The 23,478-nt window shown below is 44.3% G+C and overlaps 1 protein-coding gene across 1 annotated transcript; it reads right to left on the bottom strand.

Moving 5' to 3' along the window:
- Positions 1-385: 385 nt before the first annotated feature.
- LOC147750655 (uncharacterized) lies at positions 386-22,372 on the bottom strand. Its single transcript, XM_086929959.1, is given in 3 exon segments — positions 386-687; positions 2,171-3,465; positions 20,178-22,372. Coding segments are annotated over 3 exon segments (3,792 nt in total).
- Between the last annotated feature and the right edge of the window lie 1,106 nt (positions 22,373-23,478).

Raw genomic sequence — 23,478 nt, 5'->3', positions numbered from 1 at the left:
ATAATTTGATGGGCTTTCCCTATCCCCCTTTTTGTATATTGGGATAATCAATGATTCTGCTCAGGTTTTAATGAAGCCTATATCACAACAAGCCCCCATTACTCGTAAACAGATAGGTGCCCAAAGATCTATGTTCATTTTGTAAAGATCACTTGGGATCCCATCTGGGCCCGGAGCTTTGTTATTCTGAGAGGACTTAATAGCTACCTTGACCTCCTCAAGTTCGAACTCTAGTGGGATCCGGTGATGTTTACTCGGTAATTGTTGCTCTGTCAGAGTGGTACAGTTTAGAGAAAACCTCCACCCAGGCATTTTCATCAATAGTGATTTCTATTTTCGCTGTCACCTTGTTGTTAATGAATGGTGAATTGACTACCTGCCAGAATTACTTGGGGTCTCTGCTTTCCGCTGCCACCAGTAAGTCTTGCCAAGCCTTTTCCTTAATTGCTTTCTTTCTTTGGTCTCTTGCTACTTTATATGCTTTCCTTAATGCTCGAATCGTCTCAAGATCCCTTACTGGGTCTTTTAGGGCCTTTTTTAGCACGTTGTGTGCCTTAGTACATTCGGTGTCAAACCAGCCCTTGGGGGTGTTGTTCTTTTTTGGACACTTCCTGGTCAGAACACCCTTTATGGTCTCTGTGATGTTATTAAAGGCCTCCAATATTTCTCCACTTGTGGGATTGTCCTCTAAACATACAAGTAGTGATGGGAGAGCATCATGCACGATTCTTTGTAAAGTTTTTTCAGGATCGGCCATGCTCCATTTTAAAGCAATACCGTTTTGGCGTGATACCGCTAAATTTTGGGTCCATGGTAAAGTCTCAGTTAGTGAGGTTGTTTTAACACCCGGTATATTAAGGACAATCTTTAATGGTAGGTGGTCGCTCAGGCCCATAGCAAGAGTTTTAAAGTTCGTAACCCTACTGCCAAACCTATTCGGTAGAATTATAAAGTCAATGATTGACTGTAGTCCTCTTGCCATGAAGGTGGGGGTAAATTCGACCTTGGGGTGGCATAACCTATTTGCAAACCCTAGGTCAAACTTGGCCATGATATCATTTAAGATTTCCCCTTTAGTATGGTGTGCAAAGTGACTGCTATCCCCATGTTCCCCCACCCCATATTCCTCGAAACCACATGTGTTGCTAGAACATATGTTCACGTTAAAATCGCCAACCCAAATCCAGATTAATTCCTTTCCTTTTAAGGGTTTTACCTCCCTCATTTCTTTGGAGACTTTCAATAGTTCTTCCCTAAAATGTGCGTTCTCAATATTATTATAAAAATTGACAACTATCAGCACATTTCTACTATTTAAATTAATCGTGACCAATTGAAAGTAGGGTGTCGTGGATCTACCTACACTGGTACTGGTGTTAAGACGATTGGACACATAGACACATAGACCCCCTTTATTCCTGCCATGATTGGAGGTGACTGCGGGAACATGGAAGGTTTTAAAACCATCCATGTGCACCTCCTTTAAAGCCCATGTCTCCTGGACACAGAGTATGTCCACATTGGTAACAAACTCAGCCCAAAGAGTTTCTGTCACTTTGTTGGCAATCCCACACACATTCCACGTTACTACACTTATAAGCTGTTCTTTTGGTCTAATTAACGGGTTCGCTTTCCCTACAGCATTCTTCCTTATTGCCCTCTCTGTTATAATTTCATCGCCCTTATCCTTTATCCTATTTACCTTTTTAATTTTGTTCTTCATCCCTATTTCATAGACTAGGGTCATATTTCTCTTACTTCCTGCTCTTTGGTCAGATGAAAGACTCTTATACATACTTTCCCCTCACCTGGTTATATTTTGGCTTATTTTTTGATTTATCGAGTCAATCGTTTAAGTCTAGACCCGAGAGTGGTTCATAGAGATTATGGAGTGGAATATTCCAAAAAGGATTTGGGTTTATATGATGATAGTTGTTATGTGGGCCATGATCAAATCTATTGGGATAATGCGGCAAGGAGATAGGTAGCAGATCATTATACCTGTGCCTACTTAGGCTGTGGTCAAATCTATTAGAATAGTGCGGCAAGATGCCAGGTGGCTGCTCATGGTACCTGTGCCTAACTAGGCTGGGTTGCTGCCTATAGTTAGTTGATGCACGTGAATTGCGGTGACCCCACTTTGAGGAGTGGATACGGGGCCTCATCAAACCTTCGGGATAAAAATAACTCAAATTTCGAGTGGTTACAGTCCCCTCCTCCCTTCCTGAAAACCAGTCAGAGATATGGTTAACCACCCTATAATCCCTGAAGTTTATGATGATCACATCGCCGTCTATATCTTTTGGCCTTACTCCCACCCAGTCGCAGCGTCTAACAGATACTATCTCCCCATTTAGGTGTGGTGGGAGAGGTCTGTTAGCCCGCAGCCAATGATTTACTTTATTTTTTAGGCTTGTGTCTGGCTCTATACTGCCCTCTGGTATCTTGGGGACCCCAGTTAATATGATAACATAGTTTAGTGACTCTGGGGGTAGATTTACATTTCTTTTCTGATTTGTTGTGTACTGGTTTTGTGGCGGGTTATTTGTTTTCCTCGCCTCTACCTCTACTGGCACCTTTTTAGTCATGATCTTAGCTTTTCCCTCCTGGGGTACCAGAATTCCCTTTGGTGTCGCCTTTTTGTCCTTATAGGTAGGGTTTTTTTTTGGCTGGTCATTAGTATGAATAAAGGTGTTCTGTGGGGGGTGTGTATCTACTTGGCCATTATCATTCCCTTTACTTTGTCCCGTTACCTTGGATGTTTGTATTTCCAGAATACGCTCCACAGTTTCTCCCAACCTTTTCACCCTCTCTAAGATAGGAAGCATGAAGGATCTGAGGAGGTGTTCAATGTCCTCTACAAGTCCCCCGTGCGTCTTGCTAGATCGAGGCGCGCTCAGTTCTGCTTGTGGCTTACTTGGTGCTTCTTTGGCAGTGGCCTTATTAGTTTTATCAGTAAATATTTTTGCTAGCGATGTTACTTTTGTAGTTGTGGGCCTTTTTCTACTCCCTGCCTTTCTCGCCTTTTTCCTTGGCGGGGAATGGCAAGCTTCATGACTTCTCTTACTCTGTGTCTTTCCAACTGGTGGATTATCTATGTGTTTTCCTCCTTGTGTCCCTTCTTCTATGATAGAGATAGCTACGGGCAAGGGGTGGCATGACACGTCTAAATCCTGAGTTATTGGTGAGTTCAATGCAATAACCTCAGGAGGTTGCGATAGTTTTTGGGTGGTGTTAATGGGGCTAGCAAGCTCCTTGTGAATTGTTTCAGGTAGACCTTCTTTAAAAATCAAAGGGATGTCATTTGTATTAAATAGGTCTATATCTGTCTCTCCCTCTATAGAGTTATTTGGCGTTGAAGTAACCTCAATTATGGCGGGTATTAAGGGTTTCTGTTTTAGCAGTTCAATAGAGAGGCGACGCTCTGCTCTCCGCTCTGCCAACTCTATCTCTCTGTCTATGTCCCTTTTTGCCCGTGCAAAAAATTTATCAAGAGGGCCCAGTATACTCACTCCAATAGTTGCAGGTAACGAGGAGTTCAGTTCAAGGCCAGCCATAATGCCAGCCCCACGTGGGTGTTTCAATGTAGTTGGAAATGCTGAGCAGACCTATGTAACCCCTATACAACGATGGAATTAGATCAATGGTCAGCAAATTTCCAGCACAAACATGACTCAATAACCGGTACCTTGAATAAAATACCTGGAGAGGGGGACAAATCCACCGTTAGAGGGGGAGCCCAGCCCGGCCGCCGTCAGCCCCGGACGGCCACAGACGGCCCGCCCTTTGCCCGGGCTTCGCCCCGGGCGCTCCCGCGCGCTCCTGCGCGCTCCCGCGACGCTGGGGTGACGCCTCTTTAAAGCGCCGCCTTGCGCGCTCTCACCGCGTTATTCTCGCCGCTGGGGCTGGCGGGAGTTGCAGTCTTTGATCCCTGCAGTCCTCCGGTGCCAGACGCCCCCCTCCGCTCGGCGGCCGCTAGGTGGTTAATGCGGCGGCGGGAGGGGGACAGAAGCGGACCCAGCTGCTGTTGCCTTATCTCGCCCTCAGCAGGTACGGATGCCAAAGTGTTCTATGCCCGAAAATGCTCTCGTGGTTCCCTTGCTCCTCCGGGGTGACGCCTCTTTAAAGCGCCGCCTGGCGCGCTCTCACCGCGTTATTCTTGCTGCTGGGGCTGGCGGGAGTTGCAGTCTTTGATCCCTGCAGTCCTCCGGTACCAGACGCCCCCCTCCGCTCGGCGGCCGCTAGGTGGTTAATGCGGCGGCGGGAGGGGGACAGAAGCGGACCCAGCTGCTGTTGCCTTATCTCGCCCTCAGCAGGTACGGATGCCAAAGTGTTCTGCTATGCCCGAAAATGCTCTCGTGGTTCCCTTGCTCCTCCGGGGTGACGCCTTTTAAAGCGCCGCCTGGCGCGCTCTCACCGCGTTATTCTTGCTGCTGGGGCTGGCGGGAGTTGCAGTCTTTGATCCCTGCAGTCCTCCGGTGCCAGACGCCCCCCTCCGCTCGGCGGCCGCTAGGTGGTTAATGCGGCGGCGGGAGGGGGACAGAAGCGGACCCAGCTGCTGTTGCCTTATCTCGCCCTCAGCAGGTACGGATGCCAAAGTGTTCTGCTATGCCCGAAAATGCTCTCGTGGTTCACTTAATTCACCTTCTCATGTACATGTAAGTTTTTGATTTATCACTTCTCGCTAAGCGTTAGAGAGGGCTTATTGGTGCAGTGACCGAATGTGTGGTATATTTGGGCTAGGCTGAGGGTGTATCCTCACAGGTATATTGACAGCACAAACCGGAGAGCCGAGTAGAACTTCAGCAAGAGCATAAAAGCTGTTTATGCTCTCCTTAATTGAAGCACAGGTGACAGCACAAAGCAAGGGTAAAGCATTCAGCGCCCAGGACACCAATAACCACAGTAGGGCAGACTGTGAGAAGTCCAGAAAGTTTTGCAATAACACCTGCCATGCTCCAGGAGGAGCGTGGCTTTAGCAGGTGCCAAGAAGGGTACGCGCTTGGCAGAAAAGGGGGAGGTAGACCAGGGAATTGGGAGGTTGTTCTGGGAAAAACGTATTAACTTGAACATGTGCAAAGCTAATAGCAGTGAGTCCCGAGAGATCACAGCACACATTAATTTAAAAAAAATTAAAACTCGCCTCTGTAAGAAATCACATCCCCGAAGGCGGCAGGAGGACTGGGCTTCCCGAATCTGACCAATACGACCAATACGAAAACCACTGGTCATTGAAAAACAAAACAATGCACTGGCTTAACGTCAACAGACCGATTCCTAATGGCAAAAGAAGCCGAGTAATGATGGTCCGTAGAATACCCTGGGTGGGCCCAACAAAGAAATCTAAGCAAGGGGACTGTGTTGTTGTAACTTTCGAAGACTCACATACGGCACACCATATCTGTTCCTGGCCAACCAGCGAAGAATCTTTAGTCATACCAAGGCCGTTATCCTATTTTTATCCTCCACGCCAAGTGCATACCCAAGCGGATAACTGGTCCTTGGTGCAGCATCATCCATGGAACACCCACCCCACGAGGCAAAAGGACACTCTTTTACATTGGAATGGCCTTTCAACTTACAATAGATTTGGAGGTCTGGAGGAGGTCGATTGACTCTCTATGTCCCCCGCTTGCTCACAACTACAAAAAGCATCATCTCCACATGTCACAGACATAGTTGGAAATCAAACCTACGGCCCACCAACTAGCCAAGGCGGCCTTCTGACTCGCACACCCCGTGCCATGGAACTGACTAAAATGGCTATTTTAGATCGCACGAGGATGGAAATGAGGCCAGATAGCCACTGCCCGATCCCCCCTCCTCCTGTTCAATCTAATCTAATGGAGATCGAACTGCCCGACAGAGCTGCCCCCGCCGCACTTCACCGGATCGAGATTCCTTCAATACCAACTATTCCGGATGAGGATAATCCCCCCTTACCCATTCATGTTCCTAAAAACTCTTCATCTGGTGAATCTTCACTGAAGATCTTAAGCTGGAATGTGGCTGGCCTTGAAAGTAACAATGATAACCCGGATTGGAACACCTTCCTGGCACCCTATGACATTTGTCTGCTACAGGAAACTTGGTGCCAGGAACCTAGACATAGAGTGGGGTTCTCGACCTACTACGTCCCGGCTGTACACCACCAAGGCTCTAAAGGACGCCCGTCCGGCGGTCTTCTTATCTGGATCAACATAGCTCTAGACCTTAGTGTTTCCCAAAGGCCCACTGATTCTTCTGACCTTCAATGGCTCACACTCCATCACAAAGTGGGAAGGAAACTAGAACTATTTAATCTCTACTTAAGGGGCAACAGGAACGGAGGATCTCTAACCTCTTTAGGCTTAAGCAACAACCTGGCTGCCTGCGACGCCGACTCTTTCGTCCTGCTGGCAGGCGATTTTAACTGCTGCTTTGAGCCTTTAGCTAAAGAAGACATTCTGGACACTAACGATGAGGATAATAGGAGGGGTATCCCCATCTTGAACCTTGACCCGATTCCTAAATGGACACAAAGGGCGATCGATATAAATGCTCTCTGTATGGAGTATAATTTGAGAGCAACAAATGGGCGTTCTAAATCAGATCCCATGGGTGCCCATACATACAATAGGACGGGTCACTCATCCAGAATTGACTTTGTTATGCTCAATTATACCCTCTGGCCATACCATCAAGACATGGAGGTTATAGAGACCTGCGACAGCGACCATAACCCTCTCGCTTTAACCATTTCTGTTCCCTGGCAGAAGGGCTCTCAAGAAACTACCAACCAGATATGGAAAGCCTCACATGAGATCCTCCCTTCAAACTGTGGCAGACGTCTTAAATGGGCAAGAGTCTCAGTAGATGAGGCAAGGATGACACAAGCTGAAACCATCTTATTAGAGGCTGAATCTAAGCTTGACATCACAAAGGGCGACAGCAAGATGTTCTTATCGCTATTTTTAGAGACTGTATCGGCACTAAGTGGGCTATTCATCATTCCCAAACCCAGCTTCAGAACCGCTTCAAAAGGAGCCTCGAGAGCAAGCGAAAAGTGGTTCACAGCAAATTGCCGAATTGCTAAGGGTGAACTTGTGGCCGCAGTAAAAGGAAAAGACCAAGCTACCATCAGGTCTGCAAGGAAACTTTACAGGAAATCTGTGGCTGAGGCTAAGCGGACATATGATTTCAACTTTTGGCGTGACCTAACGGAGGCGAGCACAAGGAAAGATGCTAAAGGGTTCTGGGACTTGCTAAGATCAAGAGACAAGCCCATTGATCAACAACTGACTTGCAATATCCCTGGCGCTGTCTGGTTTGCCCATTTCTCGAAATTGTATTCGGCTCATACAGGGCCTCTGCAACCAGACCCGCTCCCATGGCCCAGTTCCATAGATCTCCCACCAAATGAAGTCCCATTCACCACCGTGGAAGTAGAGAAGGCAATTGGTTGTATTGTTTCCAACAAAGCGGCAGGCCCCGACGGGGTCCCGGGCGACCTGATAAAAAATAATCCCCCATTTTGGAGCAGATTAATTGCTGCACTTCTTAATGAGGTTATGTTGGGGGGGTCTTTCCCTGATTCTTGGAGGGGCGCTGAAGTAGTCCCCATTTTCAAGAAAGGTAGCAGGGAAGACCCAGCCAATTATCGCCCCATCAGTTTGTTGGACTCGACGCAAAAGGTAGCGGGGAAAGTGGTATTGGGCAGGATTCTGGAGTGGGTGGATGAAAATCAGATATTGTCTGATTTCCAAGCGGGATTTAGATCAGGGACAGGCACCGTCGAGCAGACATTCCGCCTTTTAATGCTCTATTGGAAGGTAGTGGTGCTAGGAGGGGGCAGTTTATACTTAGTCTTCATAGACTTAAAAACAGCCTTCGACCTGGTCCCTCGAGCATTATTGTGGATGGTCCTTGATGGGTTAGGTCTACCCCCCTACTTGCTGGCCTTGCTGATAAAATTCCATGACAACAACTTTGCCCAAATCAGATGGGGTGCCCAGGGAGAAAAAACACCGTGTATCCCAGTAGACAGGGGCGTCCGCCAGGGGTGTGTGCTTGCCCCCACTCTGTTCTCGCTTTACGTCAACGGAGTGGTGGAGCACCTTCTTCAACATCCTGCAGATGCACCATCCCTGGCAGGAAGGAAAATCCCGACGCTCCTGTTTGCGGACGACACCCTTCTGATTTCGAAATCACCTGCAGGCATACAGTCACTACTTTCCAGCTTCAAGGCCTTCTGTGACACCAAGGGATTAGCGATAAATATTGGCAAGACCAAATTTCTTGTCCTCAATCCCCCTAAGAAATCTGTTAAACCCCCCACTCTAGACTCTGTCTCATTAGAACGGGTCAAAGAATTTGACTATCTAGGCATACGTCTTTGTGATAGTATGAGCTGGAAGGCCCACCATCAAAAAGTGTTTTTAACCCATAAGAGGGTTGTTGGCGCTCTACTCAAAGAACAGCGTGCTTCCTCCATAAAACCGGTTGGGCCACTTCTTGACATTTATAGGGGTAGGTTTGTGAGTGCAGCACTGTATGGCGCAGAACTTTGGGGAACCCAGAGAGTTGACACCTTGGCCCACCTAGAAAACAAATTTCATAAAGATCTGATGAGGCTACCCCAGAGCACCCCCACAATCCCACTCTTGCTCGACGCAGGTACTCGCCCAATCTGTGAGCAAGCCAAACTACGCCCCTTATTACTGTGGTCCAGAATTTGGAACGTCCCCGAACTCCACAGCTATGCAGATGCCCTAAAAGACGTATTGTCCTTACCTGGCTGGCACAAGATCGCCTGGCTTAGAGAGGTCAAGAAGGCACTGTACATGCTTGGTCTAGGACCCGCGTGGGAAAATAAAACAGCACCACCCAAACAAGAACTGAAGAAGGTTTATTGGTCTTGGGTGGATAATGAGAGACTTGGTAAACCAAACCATCCAAAAACTGTTGCCAATTTCCTGATGGTTAAAGATATCCCCTCCAGAGAACCATATTTGGACCTGATCCACAGTTCACATGATAGGGCATTATATTTTAAATTTAGGGTTGGGGTCTTACCTTTATGCCAGTTTACCTCTACCTGGAAACCACCCTTGCAAACTGTACCCTACTGCCCATTCTGCGAGCTAAAAACAGAATCCGTCGCACACTTTTTATTTGAGTGTCAAGCCTATTTGGCTCCTAGACGGAGGTGGTTGAAGCCTCTTTGCAGGAGCCTGGGAACTCGCTCACACCTGGAAGCTATAAGAATACTGCTCTCGGACGCAAGACCTTTTTTTGCCATCTGTTTGGCAAAATTCCTAGGCTGGGCTTGGCGCATAAGAACCGCTAAAGAAATGAAGACCCAATAATGTGTCCCCTTTTTTTAAGTCATGTTTTCCTCGTGTAAAGGATCAGATGTTTTTAATGGTATAATGAATTGTAAGTTGCTTGTTTCGATTATTGTTTTCATACTGTGATGTTTTGCTTTTATGATATGTTTTATATATCGAAATAAAGCCTACTACTACTCGCAGCATACTTTCAGGCATTCTGTCTGCGGTATGTGGTAGAATGGAACAGACACATGTCCAGCAAACATTGGCTCTTTATGGATCAAACGGTGGGAGGCTGCAATATTTGGAGGGAGCTCTGGTTGCCACGTAGACATAGAGCGTGGGGGTTGTACTCCTCCCTGGTGACTTCCCCGACGCTACGGGCTTGGGACCAGCTGGCGCTGCGTAGAGGATGGACTTCCTTCCCCTCACCTATGACGCCGATCGTGGACTATCCTGACTTTCCTCCAGGGCGTGCCTCGCCGGTCTTCCACCGCTGGCGCGGAAAGGGCTGCAAGAGAGTGGGAATGCTCTTTGACTTGGATGGACTGATCCCGTTCCCTGTGTTGCGGACGGAATACTTTCCGTTGGATCCGGGGACGCTTTTTCCATGCTCAGGTGGCACATTGGGCGACCAGCCCAGCTAATGTGTCATCTATGTCACGACCTCTTACGGCCTTTGAACGCTGGCTTGTTCGTAAAACTGATGACCGGAGCCTCATCTCGGAGCTGTATGCTGTGATCCTATGTTGCCCTTCAAAACAGCGCACAAAGGCACAGGTGAGGTGGGAGGTAGAGCTAGGGCAGCCCCTTTCGACCAAGGAATGGGAGCAGGTGTTCTATCGGGCGCATCACACGACATCCAACACGGCAGGGACCGAATCAGCATACAAGACAGCAACATACTGGTACTATACACCGGCGCGCGTCGCGCAGTGGGATAAAGCCAAATCAGGCCTCTGTTGGCGGGGGTGCGGGATGTCTGGGAATTTGATACACTTCCTGGGGCGCTGCCCGAAATTAGAATACTACTGGAAGATGGTGCTTGATGAGTTAGACAGTGCGTTCAAGATAACATTGCCCCGACTCCCGGAACACACACTACTTGGGTTGCCACATCCTAAATATTTCCCATTACGCTCAATTATGGGCCGGCAACTGGAGTTGGTGCTACTAGCTGTAAGACAGGTGCTGTTGGCAAGGTGGGGCTCGCGCGGTGCCTGACATTAGAGACTGGCTCCAGCGTTTGTGGCACACCCTTGCTATGGAGCGTCTTTCTCTAGGCATGGATGGGAGGGGGTCGGAATATGCAACTCTATGGGCGCCATTCCTGCAGCTCTTGTCCAAAGACCTTCGGGAAGTGACTTGCCCGAAATATCTGCAAATTCTTCAACTTATCCCTCTAGAGCTGGTTGGAGCCACGACGTGCAGTTGAGTCTTTGGGAGCCACGCCCCAGGGACGGGGGGTGCCTATGAGATAGTTGTTCCTGGATCTGTCTGATGCGGAGTGGGGTGGGCTGGGATGGGAATGGGGGCAGAGGGGGGGTGGTAGGGAGGAGAGGGGGGAGGGGTAGGTGGAAATGTTTTTCTGTTTTTTTTGGACTTTCATCTTTTCAAAATTGCGGTTACGATGCATCCGGTGGGGTGATTATGCAACCACAGATACGGGGGGCCGACCTCTGGGTTGTAGGCCTAGACGCTGTGTATGATTCATGTAGGAGTACGCCCTGCCGGTTAATTGATGTAGGCAGCTGGGCTGTGTACTGTGCTACTAGGCCGCTTAATAAAATGTTTGATTCTAAAAAAACAGCAGAAGTTAGATCCTACCTTTCAAATATCAGGATGGACGCCCCTCAGTAATTCTTCTCGAGAAATACTTTCAAATGTGATCGCCACATGGAAACAGCCTTTCTCAGATGGGGGACCACAGATTTAAGGGTCAGAGGCCAAGTTCTGTATTTAGAACTGACCAGTACTACTGAACGTGAAATGTCCACGCAAAGAGTCACTGTCAGTGTGTGATTTCCACATTACACTATGGGAGGTTGTAATGTTACAGAATAGTTAAACAACTTAATTCCCTTATATTAATTACATTTCCTGATTCTAACATTATAGGGTAAAACACTACAGGTAATGTAAATGTTGCTCTAATGATGTCTGAGGCTATAATGTGCTTAGGGAAATTAGGGTCAAAATTAATTCTCAAATGTATGTTAATCATATTTAGGATATCGCCATTAGTAATTTAACCACATTTAAGAAATGGAAGAATTTACTTAGTTGTTTCAATAAAGTTATGGCCTTGATTAAGCCTTCCTGGAACAAGATTGGACACCACAGATCTGTTTTAGGTAACATTAGCTAAAGGAAATATTGCATATTCGGTTAGGAGCATATGGGATATCACTGTTTTCTTGAGACATAATACAAGGGGAGGAGATATGCAGGTGGGGTTTATACTAAGGAATAACATTATCAAGGGATAGCAGTGTCTGTAAACCATATGCAGAGAATAGCTCTGCCATGCATACAGAAATTATGGTTTTCACTCAAAATTGTTGTGCTAGAGCCAGATCAAAAGGCTATGAAATAAAGTTTGCATTAATGTGCTATTATGTTACACAGCTTGTGCCCAGCTGCCAAAAAAGAGAGTAAATATTGTCGACAGGCGGGCACCTATTTCGGTTACCTACTGTCAAATGGGGGACGAGACTAGCTCCTGGGCAAATTAAGGGTAAGCAAAATTAAGTAACACATTGTAATTTTTCTTGATTCATGTCCTCTCTCTCTCCCTCTCTCTTTCTTACTCTCTCTCTCTCTTTTTTTCTCACTTAATTTTGAGCCTGTCTAAGCTGTCTAGGAATGGCCATGAGACATCTAATTGGCTATTCAGTAATACTGTTTTAAAATTGTTAAGATTAATAAAAATTAATACAAAAATATGCCATGTTACTGTCCATCCTGTCTGATGAAATTATGAAAGGATGAGTAGTCTACATTGATGTTCCCTTACTCGACCTTTAAAGGGAACCATATGTGGGTAGTTTTTGTTCTAAAATTCTCAGGTGATAACACCATTATTGTTTATGTTATTCTCATGCTATATACAGTTTTGCAAGGGCATTGCTAGTCTCTTATTAGTTAGTCCTTGTAATTGAGCTGACAGCCCTTATTAGAGCTGGTGAATAGGGTTTGTTTTCTTTGAAAAAGATGTTACATAATCCAGATCATGAAAAGTAGAATGCACAAGGGTTCAAAATATTAGGAAAGATGCCCGTGTGATCCGCAGCAAACATTTTGAAGGAAAATATTGCTTTATAGGAGTTTGATTGTCACAAAAGGTACTGATGGAGAGATTCATGTACCCACTATGTTGAGGTTTTGTTAGTTATTTATGTAATAAGAATCCCTGTTAAATTAGCAGTTTTTAGATTTTCCTGCTGCGCCTATAACATGAGAGCATGGTCCTAAGCATAAAATGGAGGTGTTTGTACGTAAGGAAAATAATTTTAGAAGTGTCTGCAGTCCTGTACAAGTAGTGGAAGGTTCATAAGTAGAAGTGTAGTGTACTATACGTTTTACTCTGGTCGGTTCACCAAAATGTTCCTTTTAATCCCAATAATAGGTCCAGGTTTTTTTTTTTTACTCTCAGATAGAGGAAGTGGTTCTTGGGTGCCTTGCTAATGTATGGGGCGCCCCAAGACTAAAGAAGTATTCTGAAATAGAGTATCCTCTCTGTTGATAGATTATTTATATGCCTTGTCTAAAGATCTTTTGTTTTGTCCATCAATAGATATCTGCTGCCCTACAACCATTGCCAGAGGGCCCCGGACAACAGATTCAGCCTGGGGAGTCTTACTGTCTTGGACGAAAGATGGGGTCATAAATCAGGATGGAGAATTCTTTGCGTGGATCCAGTTTTTGATGCCCAGCTGAGAGAGTCACAGACCGACAAGGACGGCAAGGAGGCTTTTGCTTGAGGTGACCCCCTTTGAAACAAGGGTTTCTGCAGATACTTCAGCATCAGGCCTCTGAGTCCTGGTCCCCAAGTGAATGCAAGTGAATGCAAGTCTGTACCTGTTTGTTGATCAAGAGGTGCCTGGGCATACTGGGTACAATCCGTGGCCCCGACAAAAGAGCAGTGCACCAGCGGAGCAACACAGGAGTTAGGGAAGGACTTGAGTTCAGGGTATAGGTGCTGTGCCTTTGGTGCCTGTTAGATTAAAGTGAGGAATACTGGTGCACTTCCTGAGACACTGGACAGGATCGCTCAGGGCATTTGCCCCAGAGGGTGGGTGCCCTATCCTGAAAGAAAGAAAATAAACTTTGGGCCCTGATTGTCTGTTTTAGTTACAAGCTGGGTAGCTCCACCGTTGGAAAATAATTTTTGATGAACGATAGGAGCCTGCCTGTGAGGCTCAGATGGACACAGGGAGAAGACTCCCCTCTGGCTGGTTGTAGAGCGGCTTCTATTCTTCAAGTACTTTTTAGCAATGTACCCCTTTGGTCGTCCCATTTTTGAGGAGGAGCAGCCCTTTGCTGCTCCTCAGCCTAATTCCCATGGCCCCGTTTGGTGCTCCTGGTCCCCCAACACATTGATTGTTTTTGTGATCTTTGATACCCTAGCCCTTTTGTCCACCAATAGATATCTGTTGCCCTACAACTATTGCCAGAGGGCCCCGGACAACAGATTCAGCCTGGGGAGTCAGCGCTCATCCAGCTGGAGTTGATGTAATGGGAGCCAGCACAGCCATTGCTGGCAACTAGGACCAGAGTGAAGGTAGAACACCTGAAGCACTGGGGCCTGTAATAAAACGGTGAAGTGTGTACCCCTGTTATTGTCTTGGACGAAAGATGGGGTCATAAATCAGGATGGAGAATTCTTTGCGTGGATCCAGTTTTTGATGCCCAGCTGAGAGAGTCACAGACCGACAAGGACGGCAAGGAGGCTTTTGCTTGAGGTGACCCCCTTTGAAACAAGGGTTGCTGCAGATACTTCAACATCAGGCCTCTGAGTCCTGGTCCCCAAGTGAATGCAAGTCTGTACCTGTTTGTTGATCAAGAGGTGCCTGGGCAAACTGGGTACAATCCGTTGCCCTGACAAAAGAGCAGTGCACCAGCGGAGCAACACAGGAGTTAGGGAAGGACTTGAGTTCAGGGTATAGGTGCTGTGCCTTTGGTGCCTGTTAGATTAAAGTGAGGAATACTTGTGCACTTCCTGAGACACTGGACCGGATCGCTGAGGGCATTTGCCCCAGAGGGTGGGTGCCCTATCCTGAAAGAAAGAAAATAAACTTTGGGCCCTGATTGTCTGTTTGAGTTACAAGCTGGGTAGCTCCACCGTTGGAAAATAATTTTTGATGAACGATAGGAGCCTGCCTGTGAGGCTCAGACGGACACAGGGAGAAGACTCCCCTCTGGCTGGTTGTAGAGCGGCTTCTATTCTTCAAGTACTTTTTAGCAATGTACCCCTTTGGTCATCCCATTTTTGAGGAGGAGCAGCCCTTTGCTGCTCCTCAGCCTAATTCCCATAGCCCCGTTTGGTGCTCCTGGTCCCCCAACACATTGATTGTTTTTGTGATCTTTGATACCCTAGCCCTCATAAAAAGAACACTGGAAAGGTCTATTAAAAATGTTTTTTATTAGGATATTATATTAGACATGTGCTGTTGGCTATTCTGAAGTTGAAATAGATGGTCACTGAAATACATCGGAGCCCTGAAACTTAGAATTGGACTGGATGGTTTTGGGATTTACTTTCTGCTTGCGGTTGGAAAATATTGATAGTTCTGTTTATAATAATAGCCATTATTTTCTCCTGCTATTTATGTGTTCATTATGGACTAAATGCTCTGTTACCTGTGTGCTACTGACTATACCTTATATATACCCGCTTAACGAAATATTTAGGATGTAAATGCCCATCTAGCAATGGATCAGGATATTAATGAATTTATGAGGATAGATGTGCGAGATAACTTCCTTGCTTCTATTAATTCATACCGGATGTCTTCAGCTAATGCTAAAACGGCCATCAGTGAAAACTAGCTGAAATCGCTGTTAGCATCAGCTGAAGCCATTTTGTTTGTAGCAGCCATTTTAGTTCGCCATGTACTCACCTTGTACTTTCTCACTCTTCACTGTTGCCTGTTCTTGTATTCTGCTTGAGTCATCAGTTATAGTTAACTCCTTCAGCTTTGAGCCAGAGCACTGCACATTCTCAGAAAAGTCTGTAGCTAGGAGAATGCACCTGCTCTTGAAGTAACTGTCAGGCTATTTTAACTGATGTCAGCAGTTGTTTTACTCCTCCTACTCTGTTGACTAAGTATTTTCTGTTAGTCCATATATGTAAAATAACTATTCGTGTGTATGCTTGTACCGCCTCTTTTTGAGTCTTTATGCTTACTCAACGATAAACTGGCCATAAAAGGCCCATGGTTTCTGTACTCCAGGGACCGTCTCATACAGTGGCCTGAGGGTACCGTATTGACACAGTCTCCCTCATGTGAGGTTAATAAATGTATTCTCTTTAATAGTACAGCTTCTGTGACAATTTCTTCTTTGTTGGTTTAAGGACCGGGGCATCTGTGAGCCCCTAAAAAGGCTTTTTATTCAACAATGTGGTAAATACATGACCAACTTTGTATCACATCAGAGGAAGAATCGACAGGACACTAATTAGATTGAGCACAACATATATGCACCCATCATTGAATTTGTCATATGGCAAAAATACATGCCTGTTATGATATACTGTGCCACCCCTACATGCTTTGATATTGGTATACTTCACATGATCAATTGGCTGTCAATCTCAGTGAGATACACAATGTAGTTCACCAATATGTCAAAGGTCGTGAAACACCTGTGTGTAGTGGAAAGAGCAGATTTGACCTAAAAACGTCACATATATTGAGGTTTGAGATCCAAATCGTCAATCATGAAGCTGTGGAACAAGTTGTGGTATGATATGTTACTCAGATCATGGCATGGATGTCCATTAGGCCACCAGGGTGACATTGACATGTGTTGTGGGTAAAATAGGATAAGCAGATTGTACCATGTATTTAATGTGGCACCACACCTGACTACTGCAGTGAATGACATTGTATCAATTAGCCATCGATGATGCTTGTGAGTCTAGTAAAATGTGATGTCAATGACATTAATCGCACTTTCTATACATTTTCTACAGCTGGAAGACCCTTGATCACACAAGGAGATGTGGATGCATTCATGGACACACACACCACTGGTGAGTGCATCACCCCTACCTTTGGATTATATGTGTTGGAATATCCAATCATTCCACAGGCCCTGTATGTCATTGTACACAGTCTGGATGTGCATCACGTGAAACTCACCTCTGGTGTGATGATGCTGCATCAAGTCAAGAGTTATGCACATCAGCATCATGTGATGCTGGGGGACAACATTGCCCTTCCTGACTTGATGTGCCAACTCCTAATATGATTCACAACACCCTAGCTATGTACAAGCAAAGAAACTATGATTTTAATGATGTCATTGCCATGTCTTAGAGCCGATCACGCAGCATCACAAACATCTATACGTCCTGACATGATTGTGCAAGGGTGCCAGATATGCTGCTGGCAATTACAATTGTAGACTGTTGTACATGATGATAAGTTAGTTCCACTGACCATGTCACATCTGTTGTTGGTTACCATTTGCAAAGTGATGTGGCATTCTGACATGAACTAGTGACAAAAAAACCATACAAACTTATTTTAAAGTAAATAGAATGTACTACATTCACCATATGATGTTTGCCCCCATGGTAGCAACTATGTCACCACAAATCAATGATTTGACGGAAGCTGTGTCTGTGTGTACTCACAACACGTTCAATTTGATATGTCATTTAGGAACAATGGACAGACACATATGTGATGTATTGTGTATGATCTGATCCAAAACTCAAAAGTATCATGGCTCCTTGACATGGTAAAATGTGTACAGGTCAGCTTGTGAACATGTTACATGTCCACCGCTACTTCGAGTTAAATTTTTCCTGAGCATAAAATAATTTGTCACATGAATATAGTATAGTTTTGTAGTGTAGTTCCTATATTCCCAATAGGCTCTGCGCATTGGAATAATATATTCAGCAGTGTAGACATAGGACTGAGGTCGACTAGGTCTCTACTGACTATATTAGACTTAAGGTTTGCCAGCTAGCTCAGAGGTCACTAGAAACTTTCTCGAATAAACGAGGAGGAGTTTAACCTCCCGGGATAGACAAGAAGGGATTAGCTTCCGACAACCATATAACATGACGACTTTGCTCCCTCAGAATAAGAGTATATCTCTAGAGTCGTGTGAAAACAATAGACAGCTATTTCACTCAGTAAATTGTGCGTTCTTAGTTTCACCAGAGTGCAGAGAAGAGAGAGACGGGCGTTTTCAATAAAAGGTATAATTTATTGAGCAGTCTTCCTTCTCATGCAAGAGAAATGAATTGCCACAATTGCAATACTTAATATAAAGTAAAGTGCGTACAGTAAAAGGAGTATTATGAAATAATACTGTAAAAGCATTGATATGGTTACTTAGCCATAAAATACTTCAAAATGGATAAAATATATACATACATATATACATTGACTAACGTACTCAACTGGCGCTTCTAAAATACGCCTACCCCGGTGTGCCTGACCTAAGCCTAATACGTGGGAAGGAGTAAGTAAGTAGCAGTTTAAGTTAAGTTGGTTTTGCCAAGAATCTGATTCAAGAGTTCTCTTTAAGGGTTTAGTCAGCACCGTACCTTGGGAATAGAATGCAGGAGGTCTGGTATCTCTCTTTCAGGACTCGATATCCCAGCAACCCGCAAGGGTAGGCTGGAAACGCCGGAGCTTGATTTTCTCGGCTGGAGGATAAAGACAGCGTCTTTCTCAGCACGTCAAAGAGGAGGGGCATCGTCTGTGGGTTCTCGCATCAGCTGGGCTCTCGGCAAGTAGATAGCTGCTCTGCTCCAAAACCACCACAGTGTGTTTGCTTAAGGCAACATTGGTAAATTTATACCTGAAAGGTGCCGGGTTTGACGTAAGGATGGACATAAGACGTCAATAAAGATGTCACTAAGAACTGGCCGTTCTTACAGTGCTCGCAGGAGTTCTATTACAAATCAAAACAAAGCAAACGGGGATTTCCCAGGTTGCTGGAGGTTTGGTGTGTCGAAAGAACTTGTTGTGCTTTCTAGGAATCCAAGGAAGTAGCTTCTGCCGTGCCTTGGACTGCAAGGGCTATTTACTTAAATATGAATCTGATTCTCATGCCATTATAGGGATATTATTGATTATAGCCGTACAAGGGCATAAAATAGAAATATTGATTCAGGTTCCTAGATAGAAACACAATACCCACTCCACGATCTAATGTCCATCATTACTAAAACTAAGCAATAGTAAACATTTAAAGGTGCATGTGTATTCCAACCCACCCCAAAATAAATTTTTGCATTTGAAATGATGTATGCGAAATACACAAAAGATTATTGGTACTGTACGCTTATTAAGCAGTGTAATCATTCAGAAAAAAGGATGCATATATATTCAGCTGAACGATTTGCGAAAATTACACATGAAATGTCTCTTAATACAGAAAAGAAGGTCGAGGCAATTCCATCACATATAAATACAGTTGCATGTAAATGTGCTAGAGGCTGAGGTAATATATTGTCTCTAGAATGACTAAAAATAGAAGCTCTGTTCTTTAAGAATAGTTCTACTTTAAGCAGAGTACATGTGCCAGAAAAAAGGTAAATAATTTCGTTTTCAGGAGAGAAAATAGTTCCAAATGTTTTCAATAGCCTTTGTTTATCAAAGCTGAAGGCCAAATTCAGAGTTCAGGGGAACGCTGTGTGCTCGTTGCTTAAAAAGTTATTCTTTCTGTTCAGGGGAGAACATCATTTCAGACAGATGTGCAAGAAAGCAGTTTACAGCTTCCGGTGAAAGTTCGACCAAGTTTGAAAATGCTGCAACAGTGCAGTCGTGAGAATGATTGCTTGTCCCGATAGAGTATAGCTGGGATCGTTTCTTCCATCGTTGCTGGAGTCTTGTCTGCGATTTGGCTTGCCATATCAGAGCAGGAGGATCAAAAATAAAATTCCTGCTACCAGTCCCAAAAGTAGTGGTAGACCGCCAAAGACAGAATGGACAAAATTGGGAAAGATGCCCAGAACTGTTTCAAATGGTGTTAATAGTCCCGAAAACATTGTCTTAAATACATGTGCGATGCCACTGGTATCTGACATATTTAGAATTTGGCTTAGCATTTCTACGAAATGCACAGGGCAATTAGTTGATAAAAGTGTATGTATCTCTGCAACTTGAAGATCATACGTTTCTTTTGATGACGTTAAAGGCACGGTTGTCTGTAAAAGAACAGATTTCATTCTGTTTAAAGTATCAATTCGTATAGAAGAGATATTCAAAGAAGGCCAAATTGTCGCCTCTGTATCAGGAGAGCTGTTTGGATACAATACTTGCATACAGCAAGTGACCATGGAATTAACGCTTACGAGATATGCTTTCCCTGGCACCATACCACAACAGCTGTGGTCCATTATTAGAACGTACTCCCATTAGAAAGTTGTCTAAAGAATGGCTCTATCTGTGTTGCAGGTGTGCCGTGCTGGTGGCATGAAAGGTTATTTGAAGTCCCCTCACAGGCCCCATACCTTGGCACAGAAGTATACCGCTTAGTGATCGTTTACAATTGTTACCACTAAGAAATACATTCTGTTCCTTTTCACTATAACATGTGTGTGTGTAAAGCAATTTCCATGATGACTTAATGTACCCTTTACCCAACCTTTCATACTGGCCCTCTGGTATATACTCTTGGCAGTTTTTAAACTGGAAAGTGTTTATCGGAATTGTGATTATTCCGTTTATTATCCATTCAATGACAGGTCTTTCTGACATTGTCAATGGTAATCTCTAAAGTTTTTCAATGCTCAGAATCGTTTAGTCTGCTCCTTTTTGTATTAAACTGATTTGTTTATCAGTAAGGTTAAAGATAGAGAATAATGACGTTGTGTTTATCAAACGCCATGGCACGTAGCCTGAACGCAGATTTTGCAACGTCCAGCCTAGCTGTACAATAGAACGTAATTGGGACTGACCGTGTTGTAACATTAGTAAGTCCTGATCTATTATATCGATAGCAGATGATACAATACTGTCCAGTGAATATATTCTGGAGGACAGAGTCATTAACCCATTGTCCACAACAGAAAGTGATTTTTCCAAATTAATACGATCAATTTCTCGTATTTTTTCTGCTGTCTCAATTTGCATTACTTTCCAAGCTTCGTAGTACGCAGCGTATATACCGGCCGCTATGAAACGTTTTTGACGCTGTTTGCGTGGTCCCATAATGAAATCGCGCAAGTCAGCACCGTCTTTAAGTAAAGTCAAGTGTTGCCTAATTTCAGCCAGTGTGGATGTCTGTAGCCATTCAAGGCATAGTTTCCCTACACTTTATGCTGTTACTATCCCTGGATGTTGTCTCTGGGAGTATCTAGGGTCTGGTCTGGTCATTCTGAACCCCTGTTTTTTATTCAGGAATCTATCTTGACAGTTATTTGTGTCTGTTGGCCAGATCAACCACTTTTTCCTATCAGGATGTGTTCTGTTTTGGTGTAAAATTTGGGATACGTCTATCTCAATATCTGTAGTGGTATTACTATCAGGTATTGGCTTTGGTATAGACGGTTTGCTTAAGTCTTTAATCTTAGCTAGGCCAAGACAAGTTGTCTGTTGAATGGTGTCATTCAAGAACATTATTTGCTCTGGGATCATGCAGGCTCGAAATAATGCTTCTAACCCTTGGACCTGCCATTCTTTTGTACCCCAGATGGTTTTTGTTTCAATGTTGTTTTTCCAGAAATCAAAACCAAATTTAATAATTTTTTCATAAAATGTTTCAGAATAAATCAATTTAGTATTTGTTAACATAGCTTTCATCCCTGTCTTATCTAACAGTTTATAATAAAATGTTTCTGCATCACTTGTGTTAAACCCTGAGAAGTATGGGAATTTCTCATAAAATGTTTTCGAACTGCTTTTAGGTGGAGTTGCACAATGTTCCCATTGATTATACTTAAAAACATTTCTAGGTTGAGCAGATTTATGCAAATAGTGATGTGCAAAGTGGTTATAACAGTACATCTGTTCATAGTTCGATGAACCCTGTAAATAATCATGTTCTGTAAATTTTGCTGACATTACTAAATCTGACATCATATTATTTATGCTTTCAAAGTCCCAATCATCAGAGAATGTACTTGGTTTTACAAAGTCACTTAATGAAACCTTGAACTGATGTGGATATTTCAAGAGTTCAACCGGGCCACAGATTTCGTAATCCGTTCTGTCCCAAGCTACCCCACCGGTTATTGGAATGGCTGTGACATTCACTGATGATAGTTCTCTTTTCTCGATGTGAGATGACTTGTGTGGCTTTTGGACCAAGTTGATGTTCTGACTTGCTGTGTCCATTGTACTGTATTTTACCTCAATGAATTTTCCCACACAAAGTATCATGATGAGACAAAGCAGGAGGAAAAGTACACCTAACACAATCCAAAATTCAATCCATGGAGAAACCAGATAGGTTACTTTGAGTTGGTGAAAGACTTCAGTTACTTTATTTTTGAAAGTTTTTGTTGTTGGCCTTTCTTCAGGTTCGCTTGGATCTTCAGAAAAGTTATCAAAATTGATGAAGTAGCCTGATGCAGGTCTGTCAATTGTTGGAATTGCTTCCGAATTTTCTTTTGCTTTTTCAATTTTTCTTTCATTAGCATAGTCTGAGGCTACATCGTTGTAGACTGGTGTTTCTTGATGAACAGTTTCAATTTGGGTTTCAAGAGGCACAAGTTCCATGGCATTGTTGCATAGTCCTTTTTTATTCACTGCAGATTTATCGAATGTGATTAGTCTCTGAGTTTGACCCTCTTGGATTGTAGCAAATTTTGGTATTCTGCTATTTCTTGGGAGTCCACTGGGCCTACTACTTATTATTGGCCACATGATTGTGGTTTTACCAGGTCGATGGATACAACTAGGTTCTCCTTTTTACCAGCAAGGGGCGGTAGTACAACTGATCTTGTTCCGCTGACAGCTAAGACAGGTACTGCTTTTCTGTAAGAAGGCCCAAATTCCTTCTTCACCGCGATCTTCTCTCTGACCAGATCCCCAATCTTTGGAATCCAGACAGGCCTTGCTGGGACAGGTGGTTTATCTTCAGTGGCTGTTGGCTGTTGTTTTAACTTTATGTTGCTCAGGTCTTTTCTTGTTTCATTTAAGTCCTGTAAAACAGCCAAATGATATTTGATGTCAAAGCATTTTTTCTTATCTTCTACCACTGAAGTCTGACTATCTAAATCCTGAATATACATTCTAGTTCCGAACAATAGTTCGTACGGGCTGAAACCTTTTAGAGAATTTCTTGGCAGATTGTTAAGGCTACATTGGACACTTGTTAACTGTTGGACCCACCCATCACCCAAGCCTAATACCCTTGCCGTTATAGATTGCTTTATGTCCCGGTTTTTTCTTTCCACAATCCCATTTCCACCAGGATGGAAGGGACAAGAGTACCACAATGCAATGCCCATGCTGGTCATGGCCTCTTTATAAGCTCGAGAGCTAAAGGCAGGACCCTGGTCAGAATGTAGCATGCCAATTGCGCATGTGCCGATATAGACTCGCAAATCTTTTATAACAGTTCTAGCGTCAGCCGAGTGCTGGGGCCACATCCAAATGAATCTCGTGCAGTAATCCACTGCGACCATGATATATTTATAGTTACCATCCCTTTGTAAGGGACCACAGTTGCCCAGGTAAACACATGCTAATGGTTTATCTGAGAATAGAAGGGGTGTCTGCGCAGGTCGTTTCACTGTTGATACTTTCATTCTTTGGCATATTTCACATTCTAGAACATATTTCTTAGTTTGTATTCTCATAAGCGGCCACCAATATCTCTGTTTTAATAATGATATTGTGGCGGAAACACCAGCATGTGCAGAAGCGAGCCCTTCGTGTGCCGCTGTAATTAGTCCTAACCTGTGTTCCATGTTTGGAATTGCCCTATCCCCCACTCCCGGGATTCGAGCAAATGGAACATTATTCGC

The sequence above is a fragment of the Lissotriton vulgaris genome, chromosome 1_1 (assembly GCF_964263255.1).
Source record: "Lissotriton vulgaris chromosome 1_1, aLisVul1.2, whole genome shotgun sequence".
In the NCBI taxonomy this organism is placed as follows: Eukaryota; Metazoa; Chordata; class Amphibia; order Caudata; family Salamandridae; genus Lissotriton; species Lissotriton vulgaris.
This window is presented reverse-complemented; position numbering and strand designations above follow the sequence as displayed.